General features: G+C 40.0%; 1 protein-coding gene across 1 annotated transcript; it reads right to left on the bottom strand.

The window, feature by feature from the left end:
- Positions 1 to 360: 360 nt before the first annotated feature.
- Positions 361 to 15,167, bottom strand: LOC110887947. Its single transcript, XM_022135502.2, has 6 exons — positions 14,727 to 15,167; positions 14,250 to 14,641; positions 13,160 to 13,236; positions 10,565 to 12,172; positions 8,588 to 8,688; positions 361 to 397 (listed from the first exon to the last, which is right to left on the bottom strand). Exons 4-6 carry the CDS (start codon positions 10,904 to 10,906, stop codon positions 361 to 363), a joined length of 480 nt encoding a protein of 159 aa, XP_021991194.1. The 5' UTR covers positions 10,907 to 12,172; positions 13,160 to 13,236; positions 14,250 to 14,641; positions 14,727 to 15,167.
- Between the last annotated feature and the right edge of the window lie 234 nt (positions 15,168 to 15,401).

Raw genomic sequence — 15,401 nt, forward strand, 5'->3', positions numbered from 1 at the left:
TATGCTTATGGTCTTGATATATATGCAATCGCCGCATTCTCATCATATCTGATTTACTTGATTGATTATTTTTATATTCGGACATGGGATGTTGGACATGGGATGTTGTGTGTGATATATTGATAACATGAGATGTTATATGCTACTACTATTACTATATACGTATGATTCCTATGGCCTAATCGACGTACGCATTTTAGAAAATGGCACCAAGACGTCAACCGCAGCCGATGCCCACGACTCAAGAAGAACTGCAAGGAATCATTGCTGCCGCGATTGCTCAGTATGCTGCATCGCAGGGAGGACCCAGCTGGAGTAGCTCCAACGGCAATGGCAACCAGAATCCCACTCATGGTAACCCTAAGTCTTTAAGACGTACCATGGTCTAATTGGATTCCTGTAGCAATTACTAATGCAGTCCCTATATTGAAACGAATGTGCAGGGTGCACCTTCAAGCAGTTTCTGGACTGTAAGCCCACAAACTTCGACGGCACGGGTGGTGCTGTTGCCTTCGTTCGTTGGGCAGAGAAGACTGATTCCACCATCCGTATGAGCAAATGTGCGATCGACCAGCAGGTCACTTACATTTCAGGGCTGTTTCTAGACGGAGCCCTATCTTGGTGGAACCTTCAAGTGCAAACTCTAGGCGAAGCTGCCGCCTACGCCCTGTCTTGGGCCGAATTGAAAGAGCTTATGCGGAGGAAGTACCGCTCTCGCGCGGAGATTCAAAAGCTTGAAACCGAGTTTTGGCACTTAAAGATGGAAGGGTCGAAGATAGCAGAATATGTTCAGAGATTCCACGATCTGTCTCACGTGGTACCTTATATGGTAACACCCGAGTTTAAGAGGGTTGAGCGCTTCATCTGGGGATTGGCTCCTCAGATAATCAGTATGGTGACTTCTTCCAAACCCGCAACCATCACAGAAGCCATCGATCTGAGTGTGGCTTTAACTGAAGAAGCGATTCGGTTAAACAAGTTCGATGAGATTGAACCCAAGAGAAAGGAGACTCATGTGGAGTCATCTAGTGGTAATAAGCGGAAGTTTTCAAGTTTCAAGCAAAGCACCGGGACGGTGGTCAAGAAGGGAGAATCGAATGCACCAGCTCAAGATTCAGTTGATGATAGAAAGAAGAGCAGGGGATACATGGGTGCACAGCCCAAGTGCAACTCATGTCAAAAACATCACTCTGGTCGCTGCAGTCTAAGGGTTTGTGAGTCTTGTGGGAAGGCTGGTCATACAAAGGATTTCTGTTGGGCAAATGCTGGCCGGGGAGGTCAGGGAGGAAATGGAAATAGAAACAACCGTGGTGGTAATGGGAACCGCCCACAAGGAAATCAAGGAGGAAATGGAAACCGTGCTAACCAAGCAGGCACCGTGAACCGAAACCAGGGAAACCACCAAGCTGGAAACAATGGTGGAAACGGGCAGAGGCCCGGATGTTTTAACTGTGGAGATCAAGGGCACTTCAAGAGGAACTGCCCGGAATTGACCCAAGCTCGTGGAAGAGTTTTCAACATGGAGGCCAGGGAAGCGCGCCAGGATCCCAATGTCGTTACTGGTACGTTCCCTGTAAACCAACGCTATGCGTCTGTTTTGTTTGATACTGGTGCCGATTATAGCTTCGTATCGCTAGAATTTAAGAACATGCTTGGTTTAGCCGCTAGTAAGTTAGATATTCCTTATTCGATCGAGCTAGCTAATGGGAAGTTAGTAGAAGCCAATGAAGTGATTAGAGGTTGCGTAATCGAGTTAGGAGAGCGTGAGTTTGCTCTCGATCTACTACCAGTCCAGTTGGGAAGCTTCGACGTGGTAGTAGGAATGGATTGGTTAGCAAGTAACAAGGCGGAGATTGTTTGTCACGAGAAGATTATCCGTATTTCGACCGACGATGGTGAGACCATTGTTGTTCATGGAGAGAAGCGTGAGACGCCGTTGCGGATTATCAGCTGTCTGAAAGCAAGGAAGTGTCTGAAGAAAGGATGTGTTGCTTTTCTAGCACACATCGTGGATAAAAAGGCTGCTGAGCCGAAGATCGAAGACATCCCTGTCGTAAGGGAGTATCCGGAAGTCTTTCCAGAAGATTTGCCTGGCTTGCCACCTCAAAGGCAAGTGGAGTTTCGCATCGACTTAGTTCCGGGCGCTGCGCCTGTGGCTAAGGCACCCTACAGACTTGCTCCATCTGAGATGCAAGAGCTATCAACGCAACTTCAAGAGTTGTTAGATAAGGGTTTTATTCGACCAAGCTTCTCGCCTTGGGGAGCTCCAGTTTTGTTTGTCAAGAAGAAGGATGGTAGTTTCCGTATGTGCATTGACTACAGAGAATTGAACAAGTTGACGATCAAGAATAGGTATCCTTTGCCAAGGATTGACGATCTGTTTGACCAACTTCAAGGTTCAAGTTTCTACTCCAAGATCGATCTTCGATCTGGATACCATCAACTCCGGATACAGGAAGAAAGTATTCCGAAGACAGCCTTCAGAACTCGATATGGGCACTACGAGTTCCTTGTCATGCCGTTTGGTTTAACAAACGCACCTGCAGTATTCATGGATTTGATGAACCGAGTTTGTAAGCCGTATCTGGATAAGTTCGTGATTGTGTTCATCGACGACATCTTGATCTACTCAAAGACGAAGGCAGAGCACGAGCAACACCTCAGAACTATTTTAGAGCTACTGAAGAAGGAGCAGTTGTATGCCAAATTTTCTAAGTGTGAGTTTTGGCTGAGAGACGTGCAATTCCTTGGGCACGTGGTAAATGAAAGTGGAATTCATGTGGATCCAACCAAGATCGAGGCGATCAAGAATTGGGAAGCGCCAAAGACGCCAACCGAGATCCGGCAATTCTTGGGTTTGGCTGGTTATTATCGAAGATTTATTGAGGATTTTTCAAAGATCGCTCAGCCATTGACGCTCCTCACGCAAAAGGATAAAAAGTTTGATTGGGGAATCAAACAGGATGAAGCATTTCAGTTGTTGAAGGATAAGCTTTGCAACGCGCCAATCTTAGCTCTACCGGAAGGTACCGACGATTTTGTGGTATACTGCGACGCTTCACGTCAAGGATTGGGTTGTGTGTTGATGCAACGTCAAAAGGTTATCGCCTACGCATCACGCCAACTGAAAGTGCATGAAAAGAACTATACCACGCATGATTTGGAGCTAGGCGCAGTGGTTTTTGCTTTGAAGATTTGGAGACACTACCTTTACGGTACGAAGTGTACGATCTTTACAGATCACAAAAGCCTCCAGCATATATTCAACCAGAAGGAGTTGAATATGAGGCAAAGGCGATGGGTTGAGTTGTTGAACGATTACGACTGCGAGATCAAGTATCATCCGGGGAAGGCGAATGTGGTCGCCGATGCCCTAAGTCGCAAAGAGAGAATCAAGCCCATAAGGGTTAGGGCTATGGAAATGATTATCCAAACCGATCTTTCCTCACGCATTCGAGCAGCGCAAAAAGAAGCTCTCAAGGAGGGAAACCTTGAGAAAGAATATCTCCGTGGGATGGAGAAGATATTGGTTCCAAACAGGGAAGGAACGTTATGTTTTGAGAAAAGGATTTGGGTTCCTTTGTTTGGTGATTTAAGAGAAGTTATTTTTGATGAAGCTCACAAGTCACGGTACTCTATCCACCCGGGAGCGGATAAGATGTACCAAGATCTTAAGGATTATTATTGGTGGCCTAGGATGAAAGGCGATGTTGCTATCTACGTGAGCCAATGTTTGACTTGCGCTAAAGTTAAGGCAGAATACCAGAAGCCTTCGGGACTTCTGCAACAACCAAAAATTCCCCAATGGAAGTGGGAAGAAATATCCATGGATTTTGTTACAAAGTTGCCAAGAACGCCTAAGGGCCATGACACTATCTGGGTGATAGTGGATCGCTTGACGAAATCAGCACATTTCTTGCCTATCCGCGAGAAGGATCATACAAGCAAATTGGCTGAAATTTACATGAGAGAAATTGTCACTCGCCATGGAGTACCCCTCTCGATCATTTCTGATAGAGATGGAAGGTTCGTATCGAGGATATGGCAATCCTTCCAGGAAGCTTTTGGCTCGAAGCTGAATATGAGCACCGCGTTTCACCCGCAGACCGACGGCCAAAGTGAGCGGACGATTCAGACATTGGAAGACATGCTGAGAGCATGTGTGATGGATTTAGGCGGTAGCTGGGATAAGCATTTACCCCTGGTTGAGTTTTCATACAACAACAGCTACCACACCAGTATTGGTGCCGCGCCATTCGAAGCTTTATATGGGCGCAAGTGCAGGTCGCCGCTCTGTTGGTCTGACGCAGGTGATAGACAATTGGTAGGTCCCGATGTAGTTCAGGAAACTACAGATAAGATCGCGCAAATCCGAGATCGCATTAGCGCGGCTCGTGATCGCCAGAAGACCTATGCAGATCTGAAGAGGAAACCTCAAGAGTTTGAGGTTGGGGATATGGTTTTGTTGAAAGTATCACCCTGGAAGGGTGTAGCACGCTTTGGGAAGCGTGGGAAGCTGAATCCACGCTACATTGGTCCATTTAAGGTTTTGAAGAAAATTGGAACAGTAGCATACAAGTTGGATCTACCTGCCGAGCTGAATAACGTTCACGATACATTTCATGTATCCAATCTAAAGAGGAGTCCAACTCAAGTTAACGTTGCCATTCCTACCGACGAGATTCATATTGATGACACGCTCCACTTCGTTGAAGAACCTGTTGAGGTCACGGATTGGAAAGTTAACAAGACCCGCCGGAGCAGTGTCAAGCTCGTCAAAGTTCGCTGGAATGCTAGACATGGTCCTGAATTCACCTGGGAGCGTGAAGACCGAATGAAAGAGAAATACCCCCACCTGTTTCCTAAGAACCCTGCTTCTTCAAGCAGAACCTAAATTTCGGGACGAAATTTATTTAACGGGGGGAGAATGTGACAACCCTCACAAAACCAGGTATCCGTACGACTTAATTAATTATTAATTGTTGCCTAATACTGTGCTTTACTGAGTTTGCTGATAAACTGCTACTTGATTGTTGATACTTGTACATATCTGCATCATACTTTGATATTCCTGTCACTACACTACTTATTTACTGAACCTCAGTGACAAACATGATGCACAAAAGCACAGTAGCACTAAACGGATACACAGTGAACATGCTGGTATAGCCAGCATCAGGCAAACACTGCCTCTAAAGGCCTGAATGAGCCAAAATATTTTTTACTACACCCAGAGTGTGTGTAGGAATACAAGGGTTGTATGATTACGTCTCTAGGGATAAGATACAGAGATTTGGATGTGCCTAAAACATACTTTTAGCACGAAACACAGCACTTTTATCAACACACTAGCTTCTAGCTAATTAATAAAGTGCCAAAATATGAGGAATTATTCCCGACACTTTGCAGAATAAATTGTGTCGCTAAAAATATTATTTATGACGCTTAACGGATATCTTAAGCACTTTAACGGATTACTATCCAACCGAACAACCGGACAATACCCGGAACATAAAAATATTGCCAAAATTAATATTGGTATTTTTCTGAGCCAGTTAGGGTCCCTGATTACCCTAACACCCGCTTTTAATGCACTAAAACAACTAACGAGGTTAGTACCTTAAAGTAACGCACTTAACCAAACTGAACCGTAACTGAACGATTGAAAACGAACCGAGTACCATTACATCCTAAAGAATTCGGCCAACCAAGGAGGGACAAGAGTACGAGTTTTATTATTTTATATTGGATTGCACGAGGATCGAGACGACTTTCTCTATAAATACCTCACTACCTCTCACACACACAAGCACACACTTCACCTCACCACCACTCCCTCTCCCTCTCCCTCCTCTCGGCCGAGATCACCACCACCCCCACATCCGTTTTTCGGTTCAAGTCTTGACATTCCAAGCATATTCAAGTGTCGGTGGTTACGTACAACGGAGCTCGGAACAAACGGAACGCGGAGGACCTCTACCGTTTGCTATTATCCACGCAGTTTTCGACTAGTTTCTTCCCTAGCCCCGAGCTAGAGGTATAACGTTTAAAACTCATTTTTGGTCATGTCTAAAGTGGTTAAAAGGATATTTGTCGGTTGAATGTCGGTAACCCGCTTAATGGAACTTTAAAGTTTGCTAAAACGTGAATATCGTTGGATAAAAGCTCAAAACGCGTGTAAATGTCGTAGTATTTGAATATGTTGGTTTTTATGGCCCGATCTATGATGTGGTGGCTCTCATCATCGTTTAACCCGACTTTGTTAGGATCACGTATCTTGACATACACTGGTTTCTTTGGTACAAGGGTTAAAAGGTGAAACTCCACCACACGGGAAACATGAACTTGTGTAAAAGTGTTTTAACATGAAAAAATAGTATTTAAAACAAGCCGATCTACGTATGTACAAGTGGTATATTCGTAGGACCGGGTGTCGAGAAAATCATGTTTTTATAAAAATAGATAAAGTGTTAACAAATACGATTTCTATAGACTACAAGTGTAGAAACACTTGTAGAATAAAAGGTCCGACAAAATAACAATTTTTACAAAATTGTCGGGAAGTTGTAAGAAGTGACTTGTTCCAAAAACGAGGTTTTTGCAAGACTAAGTTATGCTATATATAGATCCACTAAAAATAACGAGATCTACACCGTAGTTTTTGAAAAAGCTACAAGTTCATGAAACAACGCGGTTTTTCATACTAGTCTTCTATTTGAAGTGTTGAAAATTGATTTGGTTGATTTGATAAATTGTTGAGATGATTTGTAAAAGAAAATGATACGCTTGAAAGCGTGGCCACCTCCAGTTACAGGGGAAACTCTGGCGAAATTTTCTAAAAATCTAACACTTAGAATTATTTAACAAGTGTTAGACTACTTTGACATGTTTTCAAAAATATATTTTCGCCACAACTTTATTTATAAATAATCGGAGGAGGGATTTTCACAAAACTAAAAGTGATAAATATTTATTCGGTAAATATATTTTGTCACCTCACTGTTTATGATTATTTTGTGAAAATGTATAAATATTATTTTTAGAGTAAAAATAATATTTACTAACCTTGTCAAGCCCGAAATAATACAAACGCCTTCACGGCAAACATATAAGTTACAACGGTAATTTCTATTACCACCTAATCACCAAAACATAACTTACGCTTTATTCGGAAGTATTCATAAGCACGTATATTGTCAATATATTATTTTGGGAAAATATTATGAGAAAAAGGAAATATATTATTTTTGAGAAAAATAAATATATTTTGGAATAAGAAATAAAATATATTAAGTGGGACTTAATAAAATAATATAAGTATACATGTATTTAATTCCCCCATCCTTGGGAAGGAGATTGCGTATCAAATATATATACGAAACGGTTGACTAACTGTTTCCCAAAAATATAATCTATGAAGCTAAAGCACGGCCATCCGTCTAATAGAATTAGCACATGTAGGTCGTTGCACAGCACTTGGATATTGGATTGCTTGATTTTGTGACGCATTCACTGTGAGTTCATGTCCCCCTTTTCTCTTAACTGTTTTCAGTTTTATAAACTGCGGGGGTGAAATACATGTTACAATGATTATGGATATGTTATACATGGTATGGTTAGCATAAGGAGGGTTATTACTTAGATCATGTGAGTGGGTAGGCAGAAACTTGAGGCCATTAATCCTCGTTGAGGACCGAGGGACAGGAGCGGTAGATCTATCTGGGTGTAGCGAGCCCAGCCCCAGGTCCAGCTGAACGGACCTCGGGGTGACTTAGTGCCCGACGCATAAATCCGCTAGGTTTGAGTCATCCCTACTTGCACTTCACACATATCAGTGGACTTGCAACCCATTGGTGATCTCTTTTGTTTCCTTATTTGCTACATACCAGGGTTTTTGATAAAGATAAAGGTTTATTTACTCATTTTCGCATGAACTCGCTCAACATTATTGTTGATTTTTCAACTTACATGTATTTCAGGGAATTAAGGATCTGGCACGGTTTAGCAGGATTTCCCGCTGCATTTAGATTCAGAGTCATCCGGGTTCAAGGTTTATGGCTCTTTCCTGGACAAGCCATAGCCTCTGAACCATGTTTATTTATGTTGCATTACGGTAGTGGTTGTACTGTTAAGACAAGTAATGGTTGTTGGGTGTTTACCCGTTTAGACAATGTTTGACAATTTTATTTTCAATGGATGACTTTGCATGATTTTAAATTCATATAGCTTGTTATGGTTAAGCTATGGTATTAAGAAGTCACACCAAATTAACCACGCTTCCGCAAAGCCAGGGTGTGACATCCATTTTCTGCTTAATTTGCTCTGATTTGCAGAAAATCTAATATAAAGTACCCCCATGATTTACAACCTATTGATTTTCGACAGTTTGAAAACTGTTTTTCAATCTTGTGAAAGTAATCATGTTTGTTCCGCCGTGAGGGTTTCGGCCTATTCAATCAACACATATTTTTTTTGTAATTTTCTATTTTTGACAAAAATTAAAAACAAACAAATTTTTGGTTTTTAATTTTTCAAATTTTTAGGATTTTTGAAAATATTGTTTATTTATTTACAGAAAATGTTAAACTCCCTGTTCAACCAAACCAGGGTACAACAGCCTCTTCCTCCTTTGCATGTGCCAGGCTGCTCCAACTTCCATTGTCTCCTTCTTTGGCTTTGTTGACCCACCTGCACATTCAAAATATTCAATTACTTGAACAATTTAGCCCAGGTCTGTTTGACCTTAGGCATTTCAATGCAATAATTTTCATTCATTGTCGGAAAATCTTTGTCATTAGGAACAAAGACTTTTTCATCTTTAACTTCAACTTTCTCATCTTTTACCGAAGTTACTTGTTTCTTAACAGACCATTTTGACCTTTCGGTGTACCTCTTTTATAAAAAATGTGAATCTTTTTGAACACTTTGTTTTTGAACAACAACTTTTGGTTTCCAAAACTCTTGGGGTTTTGTCATATCAACTGATGTTTTCCAACTTTGTGTTGTTCTTAATCTGGGTGTGTGAGAATTCCAGGTCTGTCTTGAATCAAACCTGTTCGGGTTTAATTTCCAATTTTGATTCGAGGCAAACTTGTTTGTGTTGTACCTCCAAGTTTGTTTTGAATCAAATCTGGTTGACCTTTGTTTCACATCCTCAGATTTTTGTTTTTCCACATTTTCAGATTTCTTTTTGTCAACATCCGCAGGTTTTAGATTTGGACACTTTCGTGCAAGATGTCCAATTTGATCACATTTGAAACAAGTTCTCTTGGACACATCTTTGACCTGTGGTTGTTGCTTTTTCTTTTGAGCTAAGAACTCGTCAATAGACTGTCGTCTAAATTTTAGTTCTTTCTTTTCTTCTGACGTTGTTCCATGAACAAAATTCATCTTTGTTTGAAAACTTGGAACTTCATTTCTTTTCCAACTTTGTTTCTTTTTATAACCCAACCCAGCCTTCATGTTTTTCTTCTTAAAACCCGGTTTGTTATAAAAGTTTTGTGACCTTTACCAGCAAACTTTGAAATTTCAGATTTTTCAATTTCAACCATTTTGAAAACTTTGTCAACCTTTTCTGAAATCACATTCTGAATTGGGAATACAACATCTAAGAATAATTTGTCTGATCCAATCATGGTATATACCAATCCTTTTGAATCTTCATTCAAATTTTTCTCGGATTTTGTGTTTTTCAGATATCCATCATGAAAATTACCTTCATTTTCATCCTGTGATTCAGATTTACCTGCATCAACTGACTCTTCTTTCAACACACTTTCAACGACTTTACCTACCACCTCTGAATCATGAGAATCATCAGATTTGGAATAGGTTACGTCAATGTTGTCTGGCAATTGATCTACCAGGTTGAAAGCTTTTTCTACCTTTTCTTCATCATAAAATGCAAACTTTTCCGGTGGTGGAACTTGATGAAACTCTGAGCCAATGCCTTTCTTGTTTTGCTCAGACTCACTATCTCCCGGTTTTATATTGAAAATTCTTTCAATCACATATGACGACACCTGATAACTTTTTAACTTGTTGTTATCCTGTTCTAAATCAGCTATCTGTCGTTTTAGTTTAGCAACATCCTCAATATAGGAATTAACAACACCTTGTTTAATTTCATACATTCATTTAAGCTCTTTATTTGTTTCAGAAAGATAATTCATTCTTGATTGAGCAAATTTCATTTCATCTTTTACTTTTTCATATGACTCTTTTGTAATGTGATATGCCAATTTCATTGAGTCATATTCTTTCTTCATTTCTTGACAAACATTTTCCTTTTGGTCACATTCTTCTGTCTTTTTCAAAACATTTTCTTTCAAAGCTTCATTTTCTTTTTCTAATTTTTTACAGTTTTCCGAAAGTTTTTCATCATTTTCTTTTAAAACTTTTTCTTTTTCTAGCATTTCTGTGCATTTTTCTTTGAAAATGTTTTCAATTTTTGTAAATTCAAGATTTCTTGTTCTGAACTTCTGATCTTTTTCAGTACAAGCTCTGCATGTTTCCATGCATTTCTTGCATTGTTCAGTCGGTTTCAAGAAGAATCAGAATTTACCTCAATGATTGGCACTTTGGTTTTTTCGGATATCTCGGTCTGCTTCATCTCAGCAACATTCTGTTTTTCTTCAACACTTGCTTCATCACCAGCATCACAAGCTTCCAAATTCTCATTCTTTACTTCTGCCAAACTTTTAGTTTTCTTCTCATCTTCTCCAATTTGTTGTTCTTCAGTAACAGCTTTCTCAGCTTCTACATTCACCTCAACTATTTCTTTACTCTTTTCTGTCTCAACATCTTTCAAAACTTCTTCTTGCACAAGTTTAATTTCCTTCATAGCCTCAACTTCAACAGCTTCTGTGTTAACCTCTTCAGCAACCTTCTTCAGATTGTTCACCATTTCTTCAACATTCTTTCTTCATTCTCTCTTCATCCCTTTTTCTTAGACACGATGCCATGGCATATCTAATTTCCTTTTCATGCCTTTTTGCATATGTGTCATCTTTCAACACATTTCTATAGTATTCGGCTCTTGAAGGAATTATGAGAAGAACATCTTCAAAGATTATATCTTTCTTTGGAACAACTGGTTCACCTTCTCTGTTGAAGTAACACTCTCTCATTTTATCCCATCTCCTGTTGCTGACAGCACTCTCATACTCTTCTTGCATGTCATCCTTTCTGTTCAAAACAATGTTTCTTTCGCGATAAGTTTTTTTCACTCAAAATCTCTTCTCGAGTTTTCTCCTTGACCTCAGCAACAACATTTTCTTCTTTGTTTTCAGCTGTGTCTTTGTCTTTGTTTTCCTCTTTAATTTCAGCAACAAAGGCATAATGATCATGTTTCTTTAAAGGAATTTCTGAATCTTCCATTGTTCTAATCTTGAATCGATAATCAAGCCGATCTTCTTCTGGACAAATCTGGCTCCAATGAAAACCTTCATCATCATGAAAGACTGCACAAGCCCTTGACTTGGGTTTATCTTCAATCATTTTCAGATCTTCCCTGCTTCGGTGGTAGATCGCCTTTCTGTAGTAATCATCATTGAAAGGATGTTCATTTCCACCAACTGTAGAATTAGTGCATTCTCTCTTGAAATGACCTTTCTGCTTGCATTTGAAGCAGGTCACTTTGGATTTGTCAAATCCCAGTTTTGTTGAAGCACCTCCAAGAGATTGTTTCCCAGTAATTTCCATATATCTCTGAGCTCTGCGGATGCAACTAGCTAAACACCAACGGATGTCAATGAGTTCCATCTCTTCCGGATCAATCTGGTCGTAATCTTCTTTGGTTAACTCTAAGTTTCCAATTTTACCAGCTACAAAACCTTCATACGATTCCAGAACAGATGCTAGGAAACTCATTTGCTGCTTAGCTGCATTGATGCTCATTGCAGGAGAATTTTTCAATTTGAGAGCAATGTTGCATAATATCTCCTCTGCATCTTCAGAACTAGCTTTTGAAGTCGATGAATGATAACTCGGATCATAACTTGATGAACTTTTTGTCACACCCCGAAATATCAGAGCTGGCGTGACTGGACCGGTATCTTCATTGCACAGCGGAAGCAAGAAGCTAAGACTTCTAGAAATTGAACGCCTGCTAAGTACTCGAAATCCCGTGGGTTCTCCTATTCCAACCGTTCCATAGTTTTGACAATGTAACCTGAGAAAGAACATGCGAAAAAGTCAACATAAAGTTGAGCGAGTTCATAGTTTGTTTTGAAAAGATTTAAAATAAATCTTTTTGATAACCGGTTTTAAAGTTTTTGAGAAAATATAGTAAAATTATTTTCTTGGCATGATATATGAAAAACTGTGAGTCTAGCCCACAATAGTCTTTGTGCATTGCACGAGAGAGAGTGGGCCGAGCCCAAACGAACCTTTATAAGCAGGATCAGCGCGTCCTCTTACTTAGGTATAATTTGAAAAACGTTACCAAAGTTTGTAAATCCATGTATTTGTGAGCTTACATCAAATGAATCTTAAAAACATTTGAAAGTTCAGTTTATAAGTAGGTATGTAATGCGTCTATGAACATGTTGATCATTAATGTGTAGCTAAGACATTAATATGTGTGCCGACATAGGAAGCACTCAACCCGGTAGACGATTTAAGTGTCGATTCACTTCGACAGGGACACAAAAGCACTCTAAGTGGCCGCACAAGGACCGTGAGTGGGGCTCGCCCGTACCCGATAGATCTACCCCCTGTTCCATGGTCCTTAAAAGGATTAATGGTGCCTAAGTTAGCGCCTATTCGCACGTGATCCAAGAGTTCATTCCATAGCTTAATCATACCCTAGTTAATATGTATTTCAAAAGAAAAAGGGGGACATAAACCCATTGGGTTGTCTCGTTGTTCGTACGCAGAACAACCCAGTCCCGTTGTAGTAACTAGGACATTCCTGTCACTAGTCATGAAAATCATGCACGTTTGTGAAAATACGCGTTTGTTTTGTAAAACCGGTAGGTTTAGTATAAACCGTTCGTAAACCATTTGAGTTCCTTGAAATCCATTCGCAATATGGTTTAGAAATATGAGTTTTCGTTCAACGAAAAGTTGTTTATTTTTGCAAAACTTGCATGTCTTTCCACCCCCGAAAACATTTATAAAAATGTAAAACAGTAAAAAGTGGGGGTTATGAACTCACCTTGACATTCCTGTGCCAAGCTAGCGTAGTGTGATTCCGAAGTGTCGTTCCAAGAACGTGAATTAGCTAGCGTGCATCTATAGTATCCCTAACAGGGAATAACTTATTAGTTTCTAGTTTAAACGTGGCTAAACTACGTGTCCGAGCTCTACCGAATCGTTAATCATACGATTCCTAGGTAGTGTTATCTTGACTTAGAATAACCAATCTATGGTTATTTGATCCCGTTTCTAATCGGGATAATACTAAGTCTTGGAAACGACTTAGTTTTTCGAAGGATTTAGGATATATATTTATATATAAATACTTACGAAGTCGTGATAGTAGTCGCGAATAGAAGGCGTAGATGAAACAGTAGTACAACTAATCGTAGTTTTCGTAAGACGTAACTAAATACCGTTTGTTACAGTAAAATATTGTATGTCGTTTAGGCGTTCGAAAATAAATATAAATAATTATATTTATTTTATAAAATTATTCGAAATTATCGGCATTTGAGATAAATGTAAACACTTACATTTATTTTATAAAAGTAATCGGAAATCTTGACTTTTGAAACGACATAAACCATTATGTTTAATTTCATGAAAGTTTTCGAGTTTATACGTTGGATTAAATATAAATAATTATATTTGCTTTATAAAAATTTTCGAGTTTCAAAGTGTTTTTGAAATGAATAATTGCATTTACTTTATATAAGTTATTGGTTTTCGTAAACTAGTGGCTCGTGTTTTGTCGAAACGTTATGAACTCGTTTTGTACGTCGTAAAACGTCGTTAAAAATAAATATACTTTATATTTATTTCACAAAAGAATTTCGATAGGCGTGGCTTATACAATATAAACATGTTTGGTATTTCGGATTTTTAACGAAATTCGGGCAGAGTTTCCTCTGTTTTTAGACGATCCTGACAATCGAGTGTCGATTTATTTTGTCAAAATTCAACAATCAATATATATACCTTTTGTCAAATTCCAAAACGTAATTAATCACTAATGTATAAACGTTATTTAGTCGGGTCGAGCTCGGTTCGCGTAAAATAAAAATATAAAGATAATGTAAAATTAACTTGCTACATCTAAACTTTACCGGGTCCTAAGTTGACCGGGCGTTGACCAAAACTGAACTGAGTTGACCGAGTCTTGACTGTGTTGACTGATTTGATCGTGGCTGACCGGGTTTGACCCGAAACCACCCGTTGACTGCTGTTGACTGTTTGACCGTTGTTGACCCGAGTCGTTGACCGAGTTGACTCGGTTTGACCGAGTCAAACCGAGCTGAACCACACCAAAACAAGCCCGAACCAAAAAAAAAAAAAACCCAAACATAATTCTGACCGAGTGGCCCTTTGACTAGTGTTGATCTGGTTTGATCGAGACTTGAACCGAACTCGAAACGAACTGAACATAAACACCACCACTTCCGGCATCACCGTCTCTGTCACCGGTAGTCATCATCATCAATACTATCCCGTAATCAGCCTGAAACATTTCTTGTGCCGATGACGCTTAGATTTAGCAAGATATCAAAAGAAAAGAAAATGAAAGAACTGAGGGGGAAAGTTACCGAGACAAAAATCTTGTCGGAAAGAACTCACTGTCGCCGGAAGAAACTGTCGTCGTTCCCCGCCCTTGTTCATGTCGTCGCGCCGTCCCGATCCACCACCTCAGCCATGCTCCAACCGCGTGTGTTTACCAGCAAGAGAGAGAGTAATGGGAGGATGCAAGGGGCAATCGGGTGTTGGTGGCTGGAAAACGGCGCCAACCACCTTCAGTTCCGCTTATCTCCACCGCTAGAACCGCCGTGCTCCGCTGCCAAGTCACCGGCTCCGTCGGTAAGTCCGATCGCCGGACTCGCATGAGAGAGAAAGAGAGTGTGGATGTATGGTGTTTGTGATGGAAAGATGGAGATGAAAGGAAAGCAGTGATCTTATTTGTTTGTATGTTAGGGTTTGGCAGAACAAGTAATGAGGAAGAAAGAGAGAGCAGTTGTGTGCGTGAGTATTAGGTGAAGATCTGATGAAAATGAGATAGGGTTTCCACTAACAAGGCTCTTTATACTTAGGTTTTAGATTAGTGGGTTTGGGCTTGGGCCCAAGGCCCACAAGCCCAATCCCCGTGTCTAAGTGGCCCGAATTTTCTACGAGGCCCATTATCAAAACCCGAATGTCGTAAAGATGTCGTAAAATAAATTTTCAGAGTCGAAACGCTAAAAAAAAATTACATCTGATATCGATATTTG

The sequence above is a fragment of the Helianthus annuus genome, chromosome 3 (genome assembly GCF_002127325.2).
Source record: "Helianthus annuus cultivar XRQ/B chromosome 3, HanXRQr2.0-SUNRISE, whole genome shotgun sequence".
NCBI classification, from domain to species: domain Eukaryota; kingdom Viridiplantae; phylum Streptophyta; class Magnoliopsida; order Asterales; family Asteraceae; genus Helianthus; species Helianthus annuus.